Source organism: Chlorocebus sabaeus, chromosome 13 (assembly GCF_047675955.1).
Source record: "Chlorocebus sabaeus isolate Y175 chromosome 13, mChlSab1.0.hap1, whole genome shotgun sequence".
Lineage (NCBI taxonomy): Eukaryota > Metazoa > Chordata > Mammalia > Primates > Cercopithecidae > Chlorocebus > Chlorocebus sabaeus.
Genome location: NC_132916.1, coordinates 96,832,902 through 96,850,226, shown reverse-complemented (window position 1 = coordinate 96,850,226; position 17,325 = coordinate 96,832,902). Strand labels below are relative to the sequence as shown.

The 17,325-nt window shown below is 36.2% G+C and overlaps 1 protein-coding gene across 1 annotated transcript in view; it reads left to right on the top strand.

The window, feature by feature from the left end:
• Window positions 1-8,025, top strand: part of IRAK1BP1 (interleukin 1 receptor associated kinase 1 binding protein 1) — a 38,211-nt gene extending 30,186 nt beyond the window's left edge. Inside the window, exons 3-4 of the mRNA XM_008006416.3 lie at window positions 4,485-4,615; window positions 4,720-8,025. Of these exons, the coding sequence (XP_008004607.1) occupies window positions 4,485-4,615; window positions 4,720-4,990 (402 nt within the window). The 3' untranslated portion in view covers window positions 4,991-8,025. The remainder of the gene's footprint in view (window positions 1-4,484; window positions 4,616-4,719) is intronic.
• The last annotated feature ends 9,300 nt before the right edge of the window (window positions 8,026-17,325 follow it).

The following is a 17,325-nucleotide window of genomic DNA, read 5'->3' as shown; positions in this document are numbered from 1 at the left end:
ATATATCTCAACCAAGAGTTTCTATTAATGTATCCAGCAAAAGTAGTGCTCAAAAACAAAGACCAATCAAAGACTTTTCCAGTAAGCTGAAAGAATTCATTACCTGTAGACCTACTCTTTGAGAAATTTAAATGACATCATTTAAGCAGGAAAGAATGATACCAGAAAGAAATAGGAATTTACACTTTGTGGGTTTTACTTAATATAAATCTCTTTAGAAATCTTTGTATTTATATAAAAGATAACTGACTAGACTGGGTGCAGTGGCTCACCTCTGTAATCCCAGCACTTTGGGAGGCCGAGGCAAGTGGATCACCTGACGTCAGGAGTTCACAACCAGCCTGGCCAACATGGTGTAACCCCGTCTCTACTAAAAGTGCAAAAATTAGCCAGGCATGGTGGCTCACACCTGTAGTCCCAGGTACTCGGGAGGCTGAGGCAGGAGAATCGCTCGAACCCAGGAGGCGGAGGTTGCAGTGAGCCAAGATCACATCACTGCACTCCAGCCTGGGCAACAGAGCAAGACTCTGTCTCAAAAAAAAAAAAAAAAAAAATGACTAAATAAATGATAATGATAAACTATGGGGATTATAACATATGTAAAAATAAAATATATAACAATAGCACAAAGGTCAGGAAGGGAAGAACAGAAGTACAATGTTATAAAGGTGTATGTGAAATGGTATTCTATCTCTTGACGGTAGATTGTAATAACTTAAAAATGTATTCTGTAAATCCAAAGCAAACACTAAAATAATGGAGTTACAGCTAATAAGTCAATGAAAGCTATGAAATAATATAATAAAAATATCAAAAAGAAAACAGAAAATGAGTAAAAGTGAAATAACAAGACCACAGGTTTATATTTAACCATATCAATAATCACATTAAATGTAAATGGTCCACATACCTTCATTAAAATACAGATATTTTAAGTTGTATTTAAAAAGTTAACTCCACTTACATGCTGCCTGAGAGAAGTGTACTTTAAATATGAAGACATGTATCGGTTAAAAGTAATGGGATGGAGAAAGATATGTCATGCTAACATAAATGAAAAGAAAGCTGGGGTGGCTATAGTAATCAAAGTAGATTTCAGAGCAAAGACTTTCAAAGATAAAGACGGTCATTTCATAACGGTAAAAGTCAATCAAGAGGACATACAGCACTAAATATTTATACATATAATAAAGCTTCAAAATACTTAAGGCAAAAATGATAGAACTACAAAGAAATAAGTCTACAGTTTTTGTAGATTTCAATACCCCCCCTTTTCAAGTTGATAAAACCATAGACAGAAAATCAGTAAGAATATATCAGATTTGAATCACACTGTCAACCAGTTTGACCTGCTTGACATATATAGAACACTACAAAAACAGCAGCCTACACATTTCTTTCAAGTGCACATTGAACATTTGCCGACATAGACCATATTCTGTGTCATATACAAGTATTTGGCCAGGCACAGTGGCTCACACCTGTAATCCCAGCAGTTTGGGAGGCCGAGGTGGGCAGATCACCTGAGGTCAAGACCAGCCTGGCCAACATGGTGAAAACCCATCTCTACAGAAATACAAAAATTAGCTGGGCATGGTGATGCACACCTGTAATCCCAGCTACTCGGGAAGCTAAGACAGGAGAATCACTTGAACCCGGGAGGTAGAGGTTGCAGTGAGCCGAGATCATGCCATGGCATTGCACTCCAGCCTGGGCAACTGAGCGAGACTGCGTCTCAAAAAAAAAAAAAAGGATTTGAATCGTACAAAGTTCACTGACCACAGTGTAATTAAATTAAAAACCACTAATAGAAGGGTCTCAGGAAAATCCCCCAAATATGCTGAATTTTAAAAACATACTTTTCAGTAACCCATGTGTCAAAAAAGAAGTTGAAAAGGAAACTAGAAAGTGTGTAAGGAAGAAATCATGCCAATTCTTTACAAATTCTTCCAGAAAAACTGAAAAGGAAGAAATATTTCCTAGCTCATTCTTTGAGGTCAGAAGATAACCAGAAAAATACCACTACAAGCAAAGAAAATTACAGACCACTATCCATCATAAACATATGCAAAAATCATAAACTAAATTTTAGCCAAATTTAATGATTTATACACATACATGCATACACACTGCACACACACACGTATCCTTTACATGCAGGTATAAAGAATAATATTAATACATAATGACCAAGTGTTGTGTATCAAGTTGGTTAACATTGAGAAATTGGTCAATCTAATTCACTATATTAACAAACTGAAAAAAATCACCTGATCTTCTCAATAGATACAGAAGAAGCACTTAACAAAATCTATTATTTATTCCTAGTAAAAATTATCAGTAAAATAAGAACAGTAGAGATTTTCCTCAAACTGATAAGAGGAATCCATGAAAACCTACAGCTGTCATACTTAATGGTGAAACACAGAATGCTTTGTGCCTGCAATCAGGTACAAGACAAAGATGTCTTCGTTCATGTCTTCTTTCACCATTGTGCTTGAAAAAGAATGAAAGACATCCAGAGTGGAAAGGAAGAAGTAAAACTATCTTAATTCATGGACAACATGACCATTTTTGTAGAAAATCTGACAGAATCTACAAAAAAGCTATTAGAACTAGTAAACATCAAAAAACTTAAAATACATAGGGATAAATCTGTTATAAAGATGTGAAAGACCTGTATGCTAAACACTGCAAAGCATTGCTGAGAGAAATTAAAGAGGACCTAAATTAGTGGAGAAACATTTCTTGTTCGGGGTTTGGAAGATTCACTATTCCAGATATCAGTTCTCCCTAAATTAATCTATACAATCCTAATGAAAATCTCAGCCAGCCTTTCAAAAAATAGAAATTGACAAAAACTGATTACAAAATATATTTGGAAATACAAAGGATCTAGAACTACTTTGAAAAAGCAGCATCTTTATTTATAATAGCCCCAAACTGGAAGCAACCTAAATGGAAAAAAAAAAAAAAAAAAAAAAAAAACCTGTGATTAGATCATATAACGAATACTATTCAGCATAAAAGGAACAAAAACTATTATGCAACCATGTGGATGAATTGCAAATATGCTAAATGAAAGAAGTAGTCTCAAAGATTACATACTGTATGCTTCCATGTATATGACATTCTGAAAAAGGCAAATCTTGGACAGTGGAGAATGTATCAGTAGTTGCCAGGGTTTAGGAACTGGGGAAGGAACTGATAAAGGATTTACTCGAGATAATTTTTAGGGGTGTTGGAACAGGTCTAAATTTTTGTTATGGTGGTTACAAAGTGCTATCCCTTTTTCAAAAGTAATAGAATTCACTAGGTATGGTGGCATGTTCCTGTAGTCCAGCTACTCAGGGGGCTGAGGCAGGAGGATCATCCGAACCCGGGGGTTGAGGTTGCAGTGAGCGCATGATCACACCACTGCACTCCAGCCAGGAAAACAGAAAGAGACCCTGTCTTTAAAAAAAAAAAAAAAAATATATATATATATATATATATATATGATTAAAGACAGATGTTCTGCATTGTATAAGGTGAGGTTATCTTATATCTGTCTTTGCTACTCCAGCTTATTCTCTAATATCTGTACTTTTTGTTTTGCATATTGAGATTGTGTAAGAGTTCTTTAGAACAAAAGGTTTAGGCTGGGTGTGGTGGCTTATGCCTACAACCACTGAGGTGGGAGGATTGCTTGAGGCCAGGAGTTTGAGACCAGCTTGGGGAACATAGTGAGACTCCACCTCTACAAAAAAAAGGTTTTTAATTAGCTGGGCATGGTGGTGCATGCCTGTAGCCCTTCCTACTTGGAAGTCTGAGGTAGGAGGATCGCTTGAACCCAGGAGTTTGAGGCTGCAGTGAGCTATGATTGTGCCAGTGCACTCCAGCCTGGGCAACGTAGCAAGATCTTGTCTCTCTTTAAAAAAAAAAAAAAAAAAAAAGGCAAGGTTTAGTTCTCTTCATTGAAGAGTTTACAGACCAGTTTTAAAGTATTGCCAAATATAAGGACTGCTTCACATATTTAAAGGCAGAAGACAGAGTGAAATACATTAGCTTCCACGTATGGATATGAACAGAACTATTGGAAGAAGAAACATTTCTCAATGACAGCAGTGAAGTATGACATAATTACTACTAATCAGGAAGCTAAGGGCATTGACCAGACAAAGGAATCATGTCTAGTTATCAGGATTAAAATTTAGCCAAGTAGTAAGATTTAAAGGAAACTCCTCCAATTTCATTTAAAAATCCCTGGTTTAAAATATAAATTTTTTAATGTTCAAGACAATATTAATTAAATTTGAAAATTCAAAAGCAAAAATCTTAAAGAACAAAATAATTTAGTTACAAGTATCAAATAGGCTTTTAAAAATCTGTTACATACTATATAATGACCTCATCATCTGGCTATACTTTTTTACTTAGATGTAGAGAAAATCTTGAAACAGTACATCAGACATGAAAATAATATCGTGTCATTTCATTTACAGGTCTGCATTACATTTACTGAATTTGGAAAAATGCAAAATATTTGTAACTTTCTTGTTGAAAAGCTAGATAGCTCTGTTGTCATCAGCCCACCCCAGTTCTATCATACTCCAGGTTCTGTTGAGAATCTTCGGTAAGTTTAAGCACATCTTTAACTAAGATATTCTTTAAACAAAACTATCCAGTGCTACATTTCATTGAGTGTCATATTAATAATCTCTCCATTTAATTCCTAAGACGGCAAGCCTGTCTTGTTGCTGTTGAGAATGCATGGCGCAAAGCTCAAGAAGTCTGTAACCTTGTTGGCCAAACCTTAGGAAAACCTTTACTAATCAAAGAAGAAGAAACAAAAGAATGGGAAGGCCAAATAGATGATCACCAGTCATCCAGACTCTCAAGTTCGTTAACTGTACAACAAAAAATCAAAAGTGCAACAATACATGCTGCTTCAAAAGTATTTATAACTTTTGAGATAAAGGGGAAAGAGAAGAGAAAAAAGCACCTTTGAAATTCCAACCAAATTATTATTGTACTTGTATCTTTTTACCTATTTTTATACTTTTTATAATGTTTGCTTTTGTCCTGAATATATATATATATTGTATAGGAGATAAGCTATTTCTTTCCAAAATCTATAAATCTTTGAATATAGTCCCACAGAATAGTTACGTTCACTTTCTATTTTTAAAAGACTACTCTGAAAAACACTCTTGGGAAATAAATGTATTATGTACATACTTATATACTGACAGTTCATACAAGCACATGTGTAATATTTCTATTATGAGGACAAATATTGACCCTTGCATTTGATAATTTTTAAAGATATTTAAGCTAACATTTTCTCAGCCACATTTTTATATAAAACCAAATTTTATGTAAAAACTAGGCTTCAATAAGTTAAGCTTTTTAAATTGTAAGACAAAATTTTTATGTAAAAGAATTCTTATATCCCATCAAACCTAATAATTTTCCACAACTAAAAATGAGTATAAATACATAATTTTAAGTGTATCCTGTCAGGTCTGATATTTGATTTTACTTTACTTAGAAGCTAAGTAGTTACTCTGTTACTTTTTCATGGATGCTAACAGAAGACATGAGATTCCTGGACAGAAACAAAGGACTGTTACTGAGGACTGCACAACAAGGAGTATAAGCATCAGCACATTCTCATTGCTTCCCTTGTCCCAGGTCCCGTGGGGGCAAAATGATATGGCCATACGCAATATGGCTACATATACAGTGGGCTTTAGTTGTAGGTAAAGAATACTGAGCTTGGAGGGTTCACTGCTTTTTATCCATGAACAGATGGAAACCTGCTCTTTGCCTTATCCCTTACAGATGCTCACTCAAAACTCAATACTGAGAAATGGCCCAGGTATAGAACAGTCAAGGTCTTGCATGGTAGCCACACCCAGGAATATGTGTAGGAAGGTGAAGTCTATTGAGGACTATCTCACATCTAACAGTTTCTTTACTAGGACCAGAGACCATTTGATGCAGACAATAACCCCAACCTTAACAACTTCACAACATAAATAGAAATAGTGATAGATAATTCATAGCTTTTTACAAAAGAATAATGAAGTATAATGGGAAAATGTTTTGATGCCAAAAATAAAAGAGTTAATATTTGAATCAGACTCCAACAGGACTCCTTAGAACGATAAAAATACAAAGCAAATGATACGTGTAATTTAAAATTTCCTAATACACACATTTTTTATTTTTCTTTTTTGAGATGGAGTCTTGCTCTGTCGCCCAAGCTAGAGTGCAGTGGTATGATCTCGGCTCACTGCAACCGCCGCCATCCTAGTTCAAGGGATTCTCCTGCCTCAACCTCCTGAGTAGCTGGGATTACAGGCATATGCCACCATGCCTGGCTAATTTTTGTATTCTTAGTAGAGATGGGGTTTCACCATGTTGACCAGGCTGGTCTTGAACTCTTCACCTTGTGATCCACCCGCCTCAGCCTCCCAAAGTACTGGGATTACAGGCATGAGCCACCGCACCTGGCCCTGTACACACATTTTTAAAAATAAAATTTTAAAAAAGAAAGGGTTGAAACTAATTTTAATAAGATTTTATTTAACCAAATATAGCAAAAATATTATTTCAGCATGTAATCAGTATTTTTTTAATTAGTGAGATATTTATGTTTTATCTTGGCTTCAAAATGCAGTGTATTTTTTTACATTATAGCACATCTCAATTCAGATGCTAAATTTTCATCAGAAATATTTGATCCATATTTAAATTTCCTAAAATGTACAGTTGAGAAAAAGAGATTCACATACCCAGGTTGTTCTAGCATGCCTAAAAAATCTTGTAACTGGATCAAGTATCAGTTTTTAAATTAGTTAAAATTAAATAAAATTTAAAATTTAGTTCCTCAGTCACACTAGCCATATTTCAAGTACTTGAAAGCCACAAATGGCTTGTGACTACCTTGCTGGACAGAGCAAGGTCAAACACTGAGATAATAATGATTCTTAAGGCCATTTGAAAGTTGACAGCAAGTATGTGTTACTGCTGTTGAATTACATGTTATCTACAGGCAATCATAAGCCATATCTGTTGGGCAGCATAGGCTTTCCATTCTCTATACATCTAGGTCATAGCGTTTTTCTGTTGATAAATCTGGATGTTTATATACCAACATTACTTTCTTACAACATATTCCAGTATACAGTGTCCATCTTCACCTACTTTTTAAAGTGGTCCTGAAACAATTTTATTCATCTTATTGGAGTGTTGCTGTAGGGGAAGAGTAGAAACTAAGAAGAGTTTGAGTCCAACACCATTATATTCAAACTGGAGTTGTAAGCTCCTTAAAAATGGGGATCTTGTCTGTCTTGTTCACAGTTGTGTTCCCAGCCCCAGAGGTAGTCTCAAAGCCAATACCAAGTATGCTCTCAAATATTTGCTGGGAAAATTTACTAGCTGGATAAAAGACAAGTTACTTTAATCTCTTTAATCTTCCTTTTTCCTTACAAATGAAAGAGACAAATAATACTTACCTTGCAACGTCATTATAAGAATTAAAGTTGATAAATACATGATCATGAGAACAATGGCTAGCACATAGCAGTCACTCTGAAAGTAGTAGCCAGTATATCAACCGCATTGTTTGATTATTGTCGGCTCAATTAAAAGTTGGCTTTTCCAAATCCTCCATTTGGAAGAATTTTTAAATAGCCATATTAAAAATAAAGTTATCATAAAACCAGTGTAACATATGTTGAATTTTTATTACCAAAAGTTACTATCCAGTTGTACAGAAAAGTAGAATGAGACTGTGCGTCAAGAAAAAAATTGTTCATTCTCAATAAAAATTTAATCACATGGGTAGTTTTTTTTTTTAGCTATGGGTTCGTGCTATATTTGGTTTCATCATATTTGATAAAGAAGCTTTCGACTTAGCATGAAATACCTAAAGACAATTTTTTTTAAGTTAGCAGGCACTTTTTAGAATTTCCAGGAACTTTTAAAGATGTTGCTTCTGAAAAAAAAAAAAAAATCATGTAACGTATACAATCCTACATCTTTCTATAGAAGATCTTAGGGAAGAAATCCTTCAAAGATTGGAAAGACTTATGTGTAGTATTCTGTATACTAAAGGGTATCAAATTTAGTTGTCAGTTGATAGCAATTTAATTTCTTGATATGTGGCATACACTGGATTCTTATGATGAATTACTTAGGGGGACCTGTGCCACAAAGCCTACTAGAATAAACCTATCCTAAACTTAATCCTGTTAGAATTTCCTTCTTTTGAACTCCCTTAAAAAAAAAAATCTTTCCAGAAAGTGGAAAGTTATAATTTCTATTTTCCAAAAGACAAAATAAAATTCTAAATAGGGTATTTGAAACAGACCCACTATATTCTAAACTCCTTTTTAAAAGGAAATGCTATTAAAATAAGATTTCATATATTACTGATAATTCATAATGAATTTTAGGATTCCATTCAGTTACATACTAAAAATTACTTTTTTTATAGTAGCAATGTACTTTTAGCAGTATTCTTATTTGACAGTCAGTTTGAGTTCAATGTAAACAAATAGGACTTAGAAAAATAATTTGTAACTCAAGATGCTGTACCTCATATCCTATAATTATTGTTTTGTAATTTTCCTTCTCAGGAATGTGGGCTAGGGATATCTCAATTCTGTCAGATTTGTTGATAAGAATGTAATAGTGAGGAGTTCTTATAGCCTACTAAAATAAATGCATGAATTATGAGATCAAATGTGGGAGTTAATATATGATTATCTGCATTCCGAAATGAAAGCAAATTCTTTATTTATTCCAACCAAAAAAGACCTATATAAATTAGTTTGAGCTAACATTTAGACATTTACTATTAACATGTATGGTATTTGCAACCAAATCACTGAGTTTGTTGTTGTCGTCGTTGTTGTTTGCGACTGTTGCTCTGTCACCCAGGATGGAGTGCAAGTAGCTCAATCATAGCTTACTGCAGCCTCAAATCTCCTGGGCTCAAGAAATCCTCTCACCTCAGCTTTTTAAGTAGCTGAAACATCAGTTGCACACCACCAGGCCTGGCTAATTTTTTATTAGCGATAAGGTCTTGCTATGTTGCGCAGGCTGGTCTCAAACTCCTGGCTTCAAACAATCCTGCCTCAGCTTCCCAAAGTGCTGGACTACAGGCATGAGCCACTGCACCCAGCCCCAAATAGCTTCTATTCATAGCCTAGTGTGGCCTAAATTTATTTAAAATGCCCGGGTAGGCCAGGCACGTTGACTCATGCCTGTAATCCCAGCACTTTGGGAGGCCGAGATAGGCAGATCACTTGAGGTCAGGAGTTCAAGACCAACCTGGCCAACATAGTAAAACCCCGTCTCTACTAAAAATACAAAAATTAGTTGGGCGTGGTGGCGTGTGCCTGTAATCTCAGCTACTCGGGAGGCTGAAGCAGGAGAAACGCTTCAGCCTGGGAGGTGGGGCTTACAGTGAGCCAAGATCATGCCACTGCACTTCAGCCTAGGTGAGAGAGCAAGACTCCATCTACATACATACATACATACATACATTAAATGCCCGGTATCTTACAAGACTAGTTGGCACAGTGGGTAATTCAAATCAGACACTGCTCTTCAAGAGAGGTAATATTAATAGAAATCTTTCAGGAAAGGTTGTTTGTACTATTAAACGAATAAAACTCTTATAAACCTGTTTATCAGGAGGATATTTCTGTTTCAGCAATACCTGGAACCCTTCTTCAACATCCCAACCAACAATTACTCCCAGATAGCCATATCACCTGTGAATTATCATGAATCCCATGTCAAATGAACAAATACTGGCTCTGGACTCTGAATGTAAGTTGGTTAATTATAAGAGTGAAAAAAAAAAGACTAAGAAAAACCATACTGTGTTATTTGCTACATAGGGTTTAAGCTTTATTAGAAGGCCAGGCATGGTGGCTTACACGTGTAATGCCAACACTTTGGGAGGCCGAGGCAAGTGGATCACTTGAGGCCAAGAGTTTGAGACCAGCCTGGACAATGTGGCAAAACCCCATCTCTACTGAAAAAAAAAAAAAAATTAGCTGGGTGTGGTGGCACATGCCTGTAATCCCAGCTACTTGGGAGGTTGAGACATGAGAATCACTTGAACCCGGGAGACAGAGGTTACAGTGAGCCAAGATCATGCCACTGCACTCCAGCTTGGGCGACAGTACAAGACTGTGGCAAAAAAAAAGAAAAAAGAAAAAGATTTATTAGGGTTGTGTATGCTCAGTATAATTAACAAGACAATATTAGTGAACCAAAAACTAAGAATAATTTACACACTAAGAAACGAAAAGCCCAGGTGGCAGGTGAAAGTTCTAATCTAAAATGATCCTGAAATAAGTTACTGATCCCTGAATTTAATAAAAAAAAAACCTCCCAAATGCCATGTTGCTTACCACGTGATAGGCAGGGGTCAGGCAGTGACAGTATGTGTGGGAGTGTATGTCCATTTTTCAGAATAAGATACTTTTTCAGTGTCTTTCAAAAATAAAGATTCTGTCACCTATCCTCCTTTTTTTCAAGGAACAATTTTGGGCAAAGAGTAAAAAACAGACACATAGTTTCAGTGCTTCAGATGGACATCAGTTTTGCACTGATCACATTAATTATGCCCTAATGATTTTTTATCTTCCCCTTCACAACACTATGAACTCCTCAAGAGTAGGGCTATGCCTGAAACAGTTATTTTCCCCGCGTTTGGGTAATAAGGAGGGAAAAGCTGGCTGTAAGGTATCCTGCTTCATTCTCAAATAAGACAGATACTGTTTATGGCAAAGTACCTGAACATTGGTACACATGGAAGCAGGGATGGGAAATGCAGGATATATATTCAAACTGTGTTTGCACGTTTTGCAGTCCAATAAGCATGCTTTTATTTCTCCAGAGCTTAGCTTTCTCAAAAAGTAGTTTGTGGCTATGCGACAACATACATTCTGTTGTGTAAACAAGCCTCTTAAATCATTTCAGAACCTATGTTCATTTCAAGCTAATTGGATCAGCTATAAGTGTGTATCTTTGCCCTTTACCTCCTATTGCCACTGAGGGTGATTACCACTTAAGCCACACATTCCTTACCAGAAGGCCATAACTTACTGTCCAGAGAAAGTTGCTTTTGAAATTCTGACAGCAGCCACTATAAAATTACATCTAATAAATTCAGTAAACTTACAACTTTTAATAAACAGATGCTTAAATTGAATTCGTTCCCATGGGCATTTACTTCCAAAGCATATTTTAGAAAATCATATTTGTACTTGATAGCAATAGTAAATGTATAGCACATACAAAAAGGTAATGCTTTGTTCTTCCATTGAATCAGTCATATATATTATAATTTCACTTTAAAAGAATTAGTATAACAATTCAGATAAATCAACTCCAGCCCAAGTAACTAAATAGCATCAAAAGAAATTGTTTTTAGTTTGCACTAAATTAATCATGAAAGGTATTACATTCTATAGGGAATAGGAGGTGAAGTATAATTAATTCAAAGTTTAATGTCAACCAAATAAAATACAGAATTATTTTTAATATATCAAATATTTCACTAGCTCAATACGTACAAAGTAAGCATAGATTTCATCTTCATTTTCAATATACCTATTCCTAAAAAGATAAAGATTTAGTGATACAGATTCATGTCATCCACAAAGAAATCAATAGGAATATGCAGCTAAAACTTTTAAAGAGAATTTACTCGCAAACCACAAAAGTCAGCATACATTTGAAGAATGACTATATGGCTTTCATTTTGTAGGAATGTTGAGAATTTACAGTATCGCAAAATATTACTCCTCTGAAGCATTACATTCGTTTTCAAAATATTCAATTATTAAATACTTGAAAAAGAAGGAATAGAGAATTGATCTCTCTAATATGAAATCCAACGCTTTAGAATTGTTTTCTCTAAAAGATTAGACACTTCATTGACCAATGTTAATTAATGATATTTCATATTGTTTGGTGATAACTCTGGAAACATAACACTGCAACAGCCACCTAAATAACTATGAGAATACGTGAAGCTCCGAGTTTTGGACAGATTTCAGCCCTCAGTCGATCACAGTAACCCTGATGACAGGAAAAGTTGAAACATCAGCAATGTCCAAAGAGCCATGCAACTGCTGCTTCTCTGTATGTGAACTAGAATATTCAGAAAGGGACAGAGACATGCAGTTGAAGAAACAACAAATTCCTTGAAAAATAGTGTGGCATGATAGGGCCTATATTACTTCCAGAATATATGGAGGTAATACTTTGAATGCTAACTTTTCAGTCTGCTACTTGTTAGAATTTTTTTTTTTAATTGAGGTTGAATCTCACACTGTTGCCCAGGCTGGAGTGCAGTGGTATGATCTTGGCTCACTGCAACCTCCGCCTCCAGTGTTCAAGTGATTCTCCTGCCTCAGCCTCCTAAGTAGCTGGGACTGCAGGAACATGCTACCACGCCTGGCTAATGTTTTGTATTTTTAGTAGAAGCAGGGTTTCACTGTGTTTGCCAGGCTGGTCTCGATCTCCTGACCTCGTGATCCACACACCTCGACCTCCCAAAGTGCTGGGATTACAGGCGTGAACCACGCGCCCAACCTAGAAATATTATCCATACTTTTTGTACACCCACAGATAAATGCAATGCATCTGTACCTAAGTGATGTCAAGACTGGAAAGAAAAGTAAAAATCTAAAGAATATTTTAAAATGATTGGCAGTATGGGATGTAGTATAGTTGTGATGCTACACTTCCAAGAAACATCACTTATGAAGAAGGGATGAAATTTAAAATTGACTAAAATGGTTGAAATTAATAAAATACATGAGAAATTTGTTAAGTCTTCTAGAAGTAAGTCTAGCTAGAAGTAAGATTTTATATATGCTGGAATAAATTATCCTCAAGTATATAGGAGATTGAATACTCTTTTTTTTTTCTGAGTAACCTAGTTTATTTCGCAGATTTATCGGGAAATAGCAGATGAAACAAAGTGGACAAAGAACAGATTGAGGTCACTTTTTCATTGTCCTCATCTTCTTGCTTCACTTTTCATGAGATAAAGCTAAAAAGTATATATTTTTCAGAAATTACATGCTGTCACCTAAGGTTACTAAGTGACCTCATTTTTCTTCAAAATTGTTTGCCCCCTTTTGCCCATCAGTGATCAGAGCTAGTTTTTGAAAATATTTTAATAAGAGTTTGTGTTTGTCTTAAAGCTAAGTATAATGTGTAAGTATTCAAATCACCAAAATATTTTTGAAAAGTACTGTACTAATCTCAAATAAGTACATGGAGTGTTACAATTTATTGACTCACATTCCTCTACTCCCCACCCCAAGAAAATGATTAGGGAGGATGATTCAGTTACAAATTTCCACTGCAAAAGGAAAATGCATACTGATCTTGGATTAGGTTTTTTTTTTCCCCCCAAATATTTACAAAAGGATTATTATACTAGTGTTTTAGGGGATTTTTATTCCAGGACTTCACCTTTCAACATAAATGGTAAAATGTGCACATGTCATTTTATATATTTTATTTGCCAAAAAAATATTAATTAATCACATTATTTTCTGCCCTGAAATCCCAAAATACTGTCTTAAATGATGGGTAAAAAGATCTCCTCTGAAAGATGGTAGCTATTTTTTCCAGGATGAAAGAAATAAAGTAAGACAATTAGAGTATAGTGCAACCTTTTTATTCTTTGAAGACTCTGAGCAGAATCATTGTCATACCCCTGAGAGATGAAATGCTATATTGATACAGTTGCTAGGAGAACACAAAGTTGCAAACTGTCACTACACTATTTGTACACAACTCCACAGTGATGTCTTCCAAGATGCATCTCTAAGCAGTATATGAGGAAAAAAGATGAAAAACAAGTTTACTAACTTTGCTGTGCAAATTATTTTAGAAATATTTACACTTAAAATGCTAGGTGTTTTTCTAATTACTGTGTGAATCTGTCACTGATTTTTATTTTTTGGTACTGGATTGAAAACTAATTAGAAACATTACCATATCATTAGCTTTCTTCCCAGTTATAACTATTTCTATTAAAATAAATTATAAATAGCCATAATTTATTTCCCCTGATTCAAGCAACATATTTTCCATAAAACTTGGGGTCATATAACAGATGTCTTATATTTGTGTGTCCAGATAAAAGCTCACCTGATATTTGTGATGAAAATAAAGAGGAAGCTTCGACTGCAAGAAAAGCTTTCTTCACTAGGAACAGAAGATCTTTTCCCGAGGAGGGGAAGTGAAATTCCAGAGACCCATTAATCCATAGTTTCTGTGTTAAAACTAAAACTTTAGAAGCTGTTACTGAGAATATTTATTTTGTCTGTGTGTTGAATACACACACAAAATGAAAACTTGAGGTAGCCTAATTATATTGGATGTTTTGCTTAGTTGGTAATGAGGTAACACTTGTTTTATTTTTATTTTTTTATTTTATTTATTTATTTATTTATTTATTTGAGACAGAGTCTCACTCTGTCACCTAGGCTGGAGTGCAGTGGTGTGATCTCTGCTCACTGCAACCTCCGCCTCCTGGGTTCAAGTGATTTTTCTGCCTCAGCCTCCCCAGTAGCTGGGACTACAGGTGCATGCCACTAGGCCCAGCTAATTTTTGTGTTTTTGGTATAGACAGGGTTTCACCATACTGGCCAGGCTGGTCTCAAACTCCTGACCTCTTGATCCGCCTGCCTCGGCCTCCCAAAGTGCTGGAATTATAGGCATGAGGCACCGCACCCAGCCTTTTATTTTTTATTTATTTTTTTAAGACAGAGTCTCACTCTGTCACTCAGGCTGGAGTGCTTTGGTGCAATCTTGGCTCACCGCAACCTCTGCCTCCTGGGTTCAAGCGATTCTCCTGCTTCAGCCTCCCGAGTAGCTGGGACTATAGGCACCTGCCACCATGCCTGGATAATTTTTTTTGTATTTTTAGTAGAGAAGGGGTTTCACCATGGTCAGGATGGTCTTGAACTCCTAACCTCGTGATCTGCCCTCCTCAGCATCCCAAAGTGCTGGGATTACAGGTGTGAGCCACCACACCCGGCCATTATTTTTTATCTTTTTAGAGCAGGGTCACACTCTGTTGCCCAGGCTGAAATGCAGTGGTGCCATCATAGCTCACTGTAACCTTGAACACCAGACTCAAGTGATCTTCCTATCTCAGCCTCCTGAGTAGCTAAGACTACAGGTGTGCACCAACACACCTGGCTAATTTTCCTGTTTTTAGTAGAGACGAGGTCTCACTATGTTGCCCAGGCTGGTCTCGAACTCCTGGCCTCAGCTTATCCTCCCACCGTGGCCTCCCAAAGTGCTAGGATTACAGGTGTAAGCCACCAGACCCAGCCAAAATGGCACTCATTGGTCATTGTTCAGTACGTGCCTACATATTGCTAGCATGTGCATATCTACCAGAAGAACTTCTGGGTTTAGACACATAATGGGGTGGAAAATCAATGTGCAATATTTTTTTAAGCCACCCTCAGCTGACTCTTCACCAACAGTAGTCTAATTGGTAGAAGATGGTGAGTCATCATCTGCCTTTCAAGTTCTTTCACAACAGCAGGTTTATTTCTTGATGTATGTGCAGTCCTAGAGCTGAAGGAGACTATTAGATAGGATCAACTCTGGGGCCACCTTCTGTCTAATCCCAAACCTCTTCTACAGCATCCTTGATGATTTGTCAGCCAGCCTTTGGCATTAGAACGTTGATCAGAAACTGTGAGGAGTAATAGCATGAAAGACCAGTCTTGGGACTACAGAGAAAATATGAAGTGGTAAGAGGGAAAAGTGTATATTGAGAAGGAAAACTACTGATTTAAGATGGCAAAGCAAGCAAATACAGATGATTCTGACTTACGATAGTTCAATTTATGATTTTTCAACTTTATGGTGGTGCAAAAGCCATACACATTCAGTATATACCTCCACTTATGGCAAGAATATGTCCAGACAAGCCCATTATAAGTTAAAAATATCCTAAGTCAAAAACACACTTCTGACTTAGCAATATTTTCAATTTACATTGAGTTTATCCAGACATAATCTCATGGTAAATCAAGGAGCAGTTGTAACAGATTGGCCTGAAGCTTAGCACAGCCTCCTTCTCTTTACCTGAAATGTAAAGATTTTAACCTAGCTTCTCTCAGCAACTTTCATAAAGTACTTCAACATTGCCCTGAATGAAAACATAATTAAAGAGACATGTATTTGTATGCTCTTTCCACTTCCTGATTCCAAGCCGAAAAGCTGGACTATTTAAGGGCATGACAAATGCAGAATTGCACAACTCTAAATCTGAACAGCACTGCCAGGTCCCCACATTTCACCAGGAGAAGGGCCTTTAAAAAATCGTAATTTGCTCCAGCAACAATAAAAAGTGGTACATAGGCTAAGATGAAGTCCAGATGCAGGGGGAACCTATGGATGACTTTAAGACATATGGGAACCACTTCCAATGTGTGGAGTTTATTTGGATCTTGATTCAGACATGCTAAATCAACAAATATTTATAGCAGGAGACATTTGGAAATTTGAATACTGACCAGATGTTTGATGTTATTTCTTTTCTTTTTTTTTTTTTTTTTTTTTTTTTTTTTTTTTTTTTTTTTGCTCACTCTCAGGAGAATCAATGATGTTATTTCTATATGTTGGATATTTTTCATAATTTTTTAATGGCATCTTTTCATTACAATATTCTGTTTTCCACAAAAATATAGGAAAAGGGTGGAAGGGAAACAATGAAAAAGTTCAGGTGGGTCACAAAGATGGACACAAGGAGTCTGAAAGGCAGGCCTTGACATTTGTCTGAGTAATACTAACGATGACCCTTGGGAGTTTCACGGGAGAGGAGGGTTGCCAGACTGCAATGGAGAGAAACTGGACTTAGTTGCTAGTTAGGATGACGGTGCAAGGTCCATGAGAGGGGATGAGGGAATGCCTGCTTGCGGAGGCGAAAAGGGAAGTGGACGTGGGGCCGGGCAGGGTGGCTGGGAGAGCCTATCAGTTACAGGAAGAAGGAGAAAGAGGATAGTGGTTTCTCCCTGCCTAAAAAACGCGATGGAGTCTCACGAATTTATTGAAAGTCTGTGTGTCCACCACAGTCCAGGGTATTGTGGAATATTCAAGGGAAATACAAATCCAAGAATTATCTCATGAATCAGCATCAGAACATAATCCCCCAAGAGAAACTATTCATGGAAAGCAGTAGACTGATGATAACATTTGAAAAACTGATTTCCTATAGAATCAATAGTTACTGTTTGACGAATTATACAGTGTAGACCTAGGTCG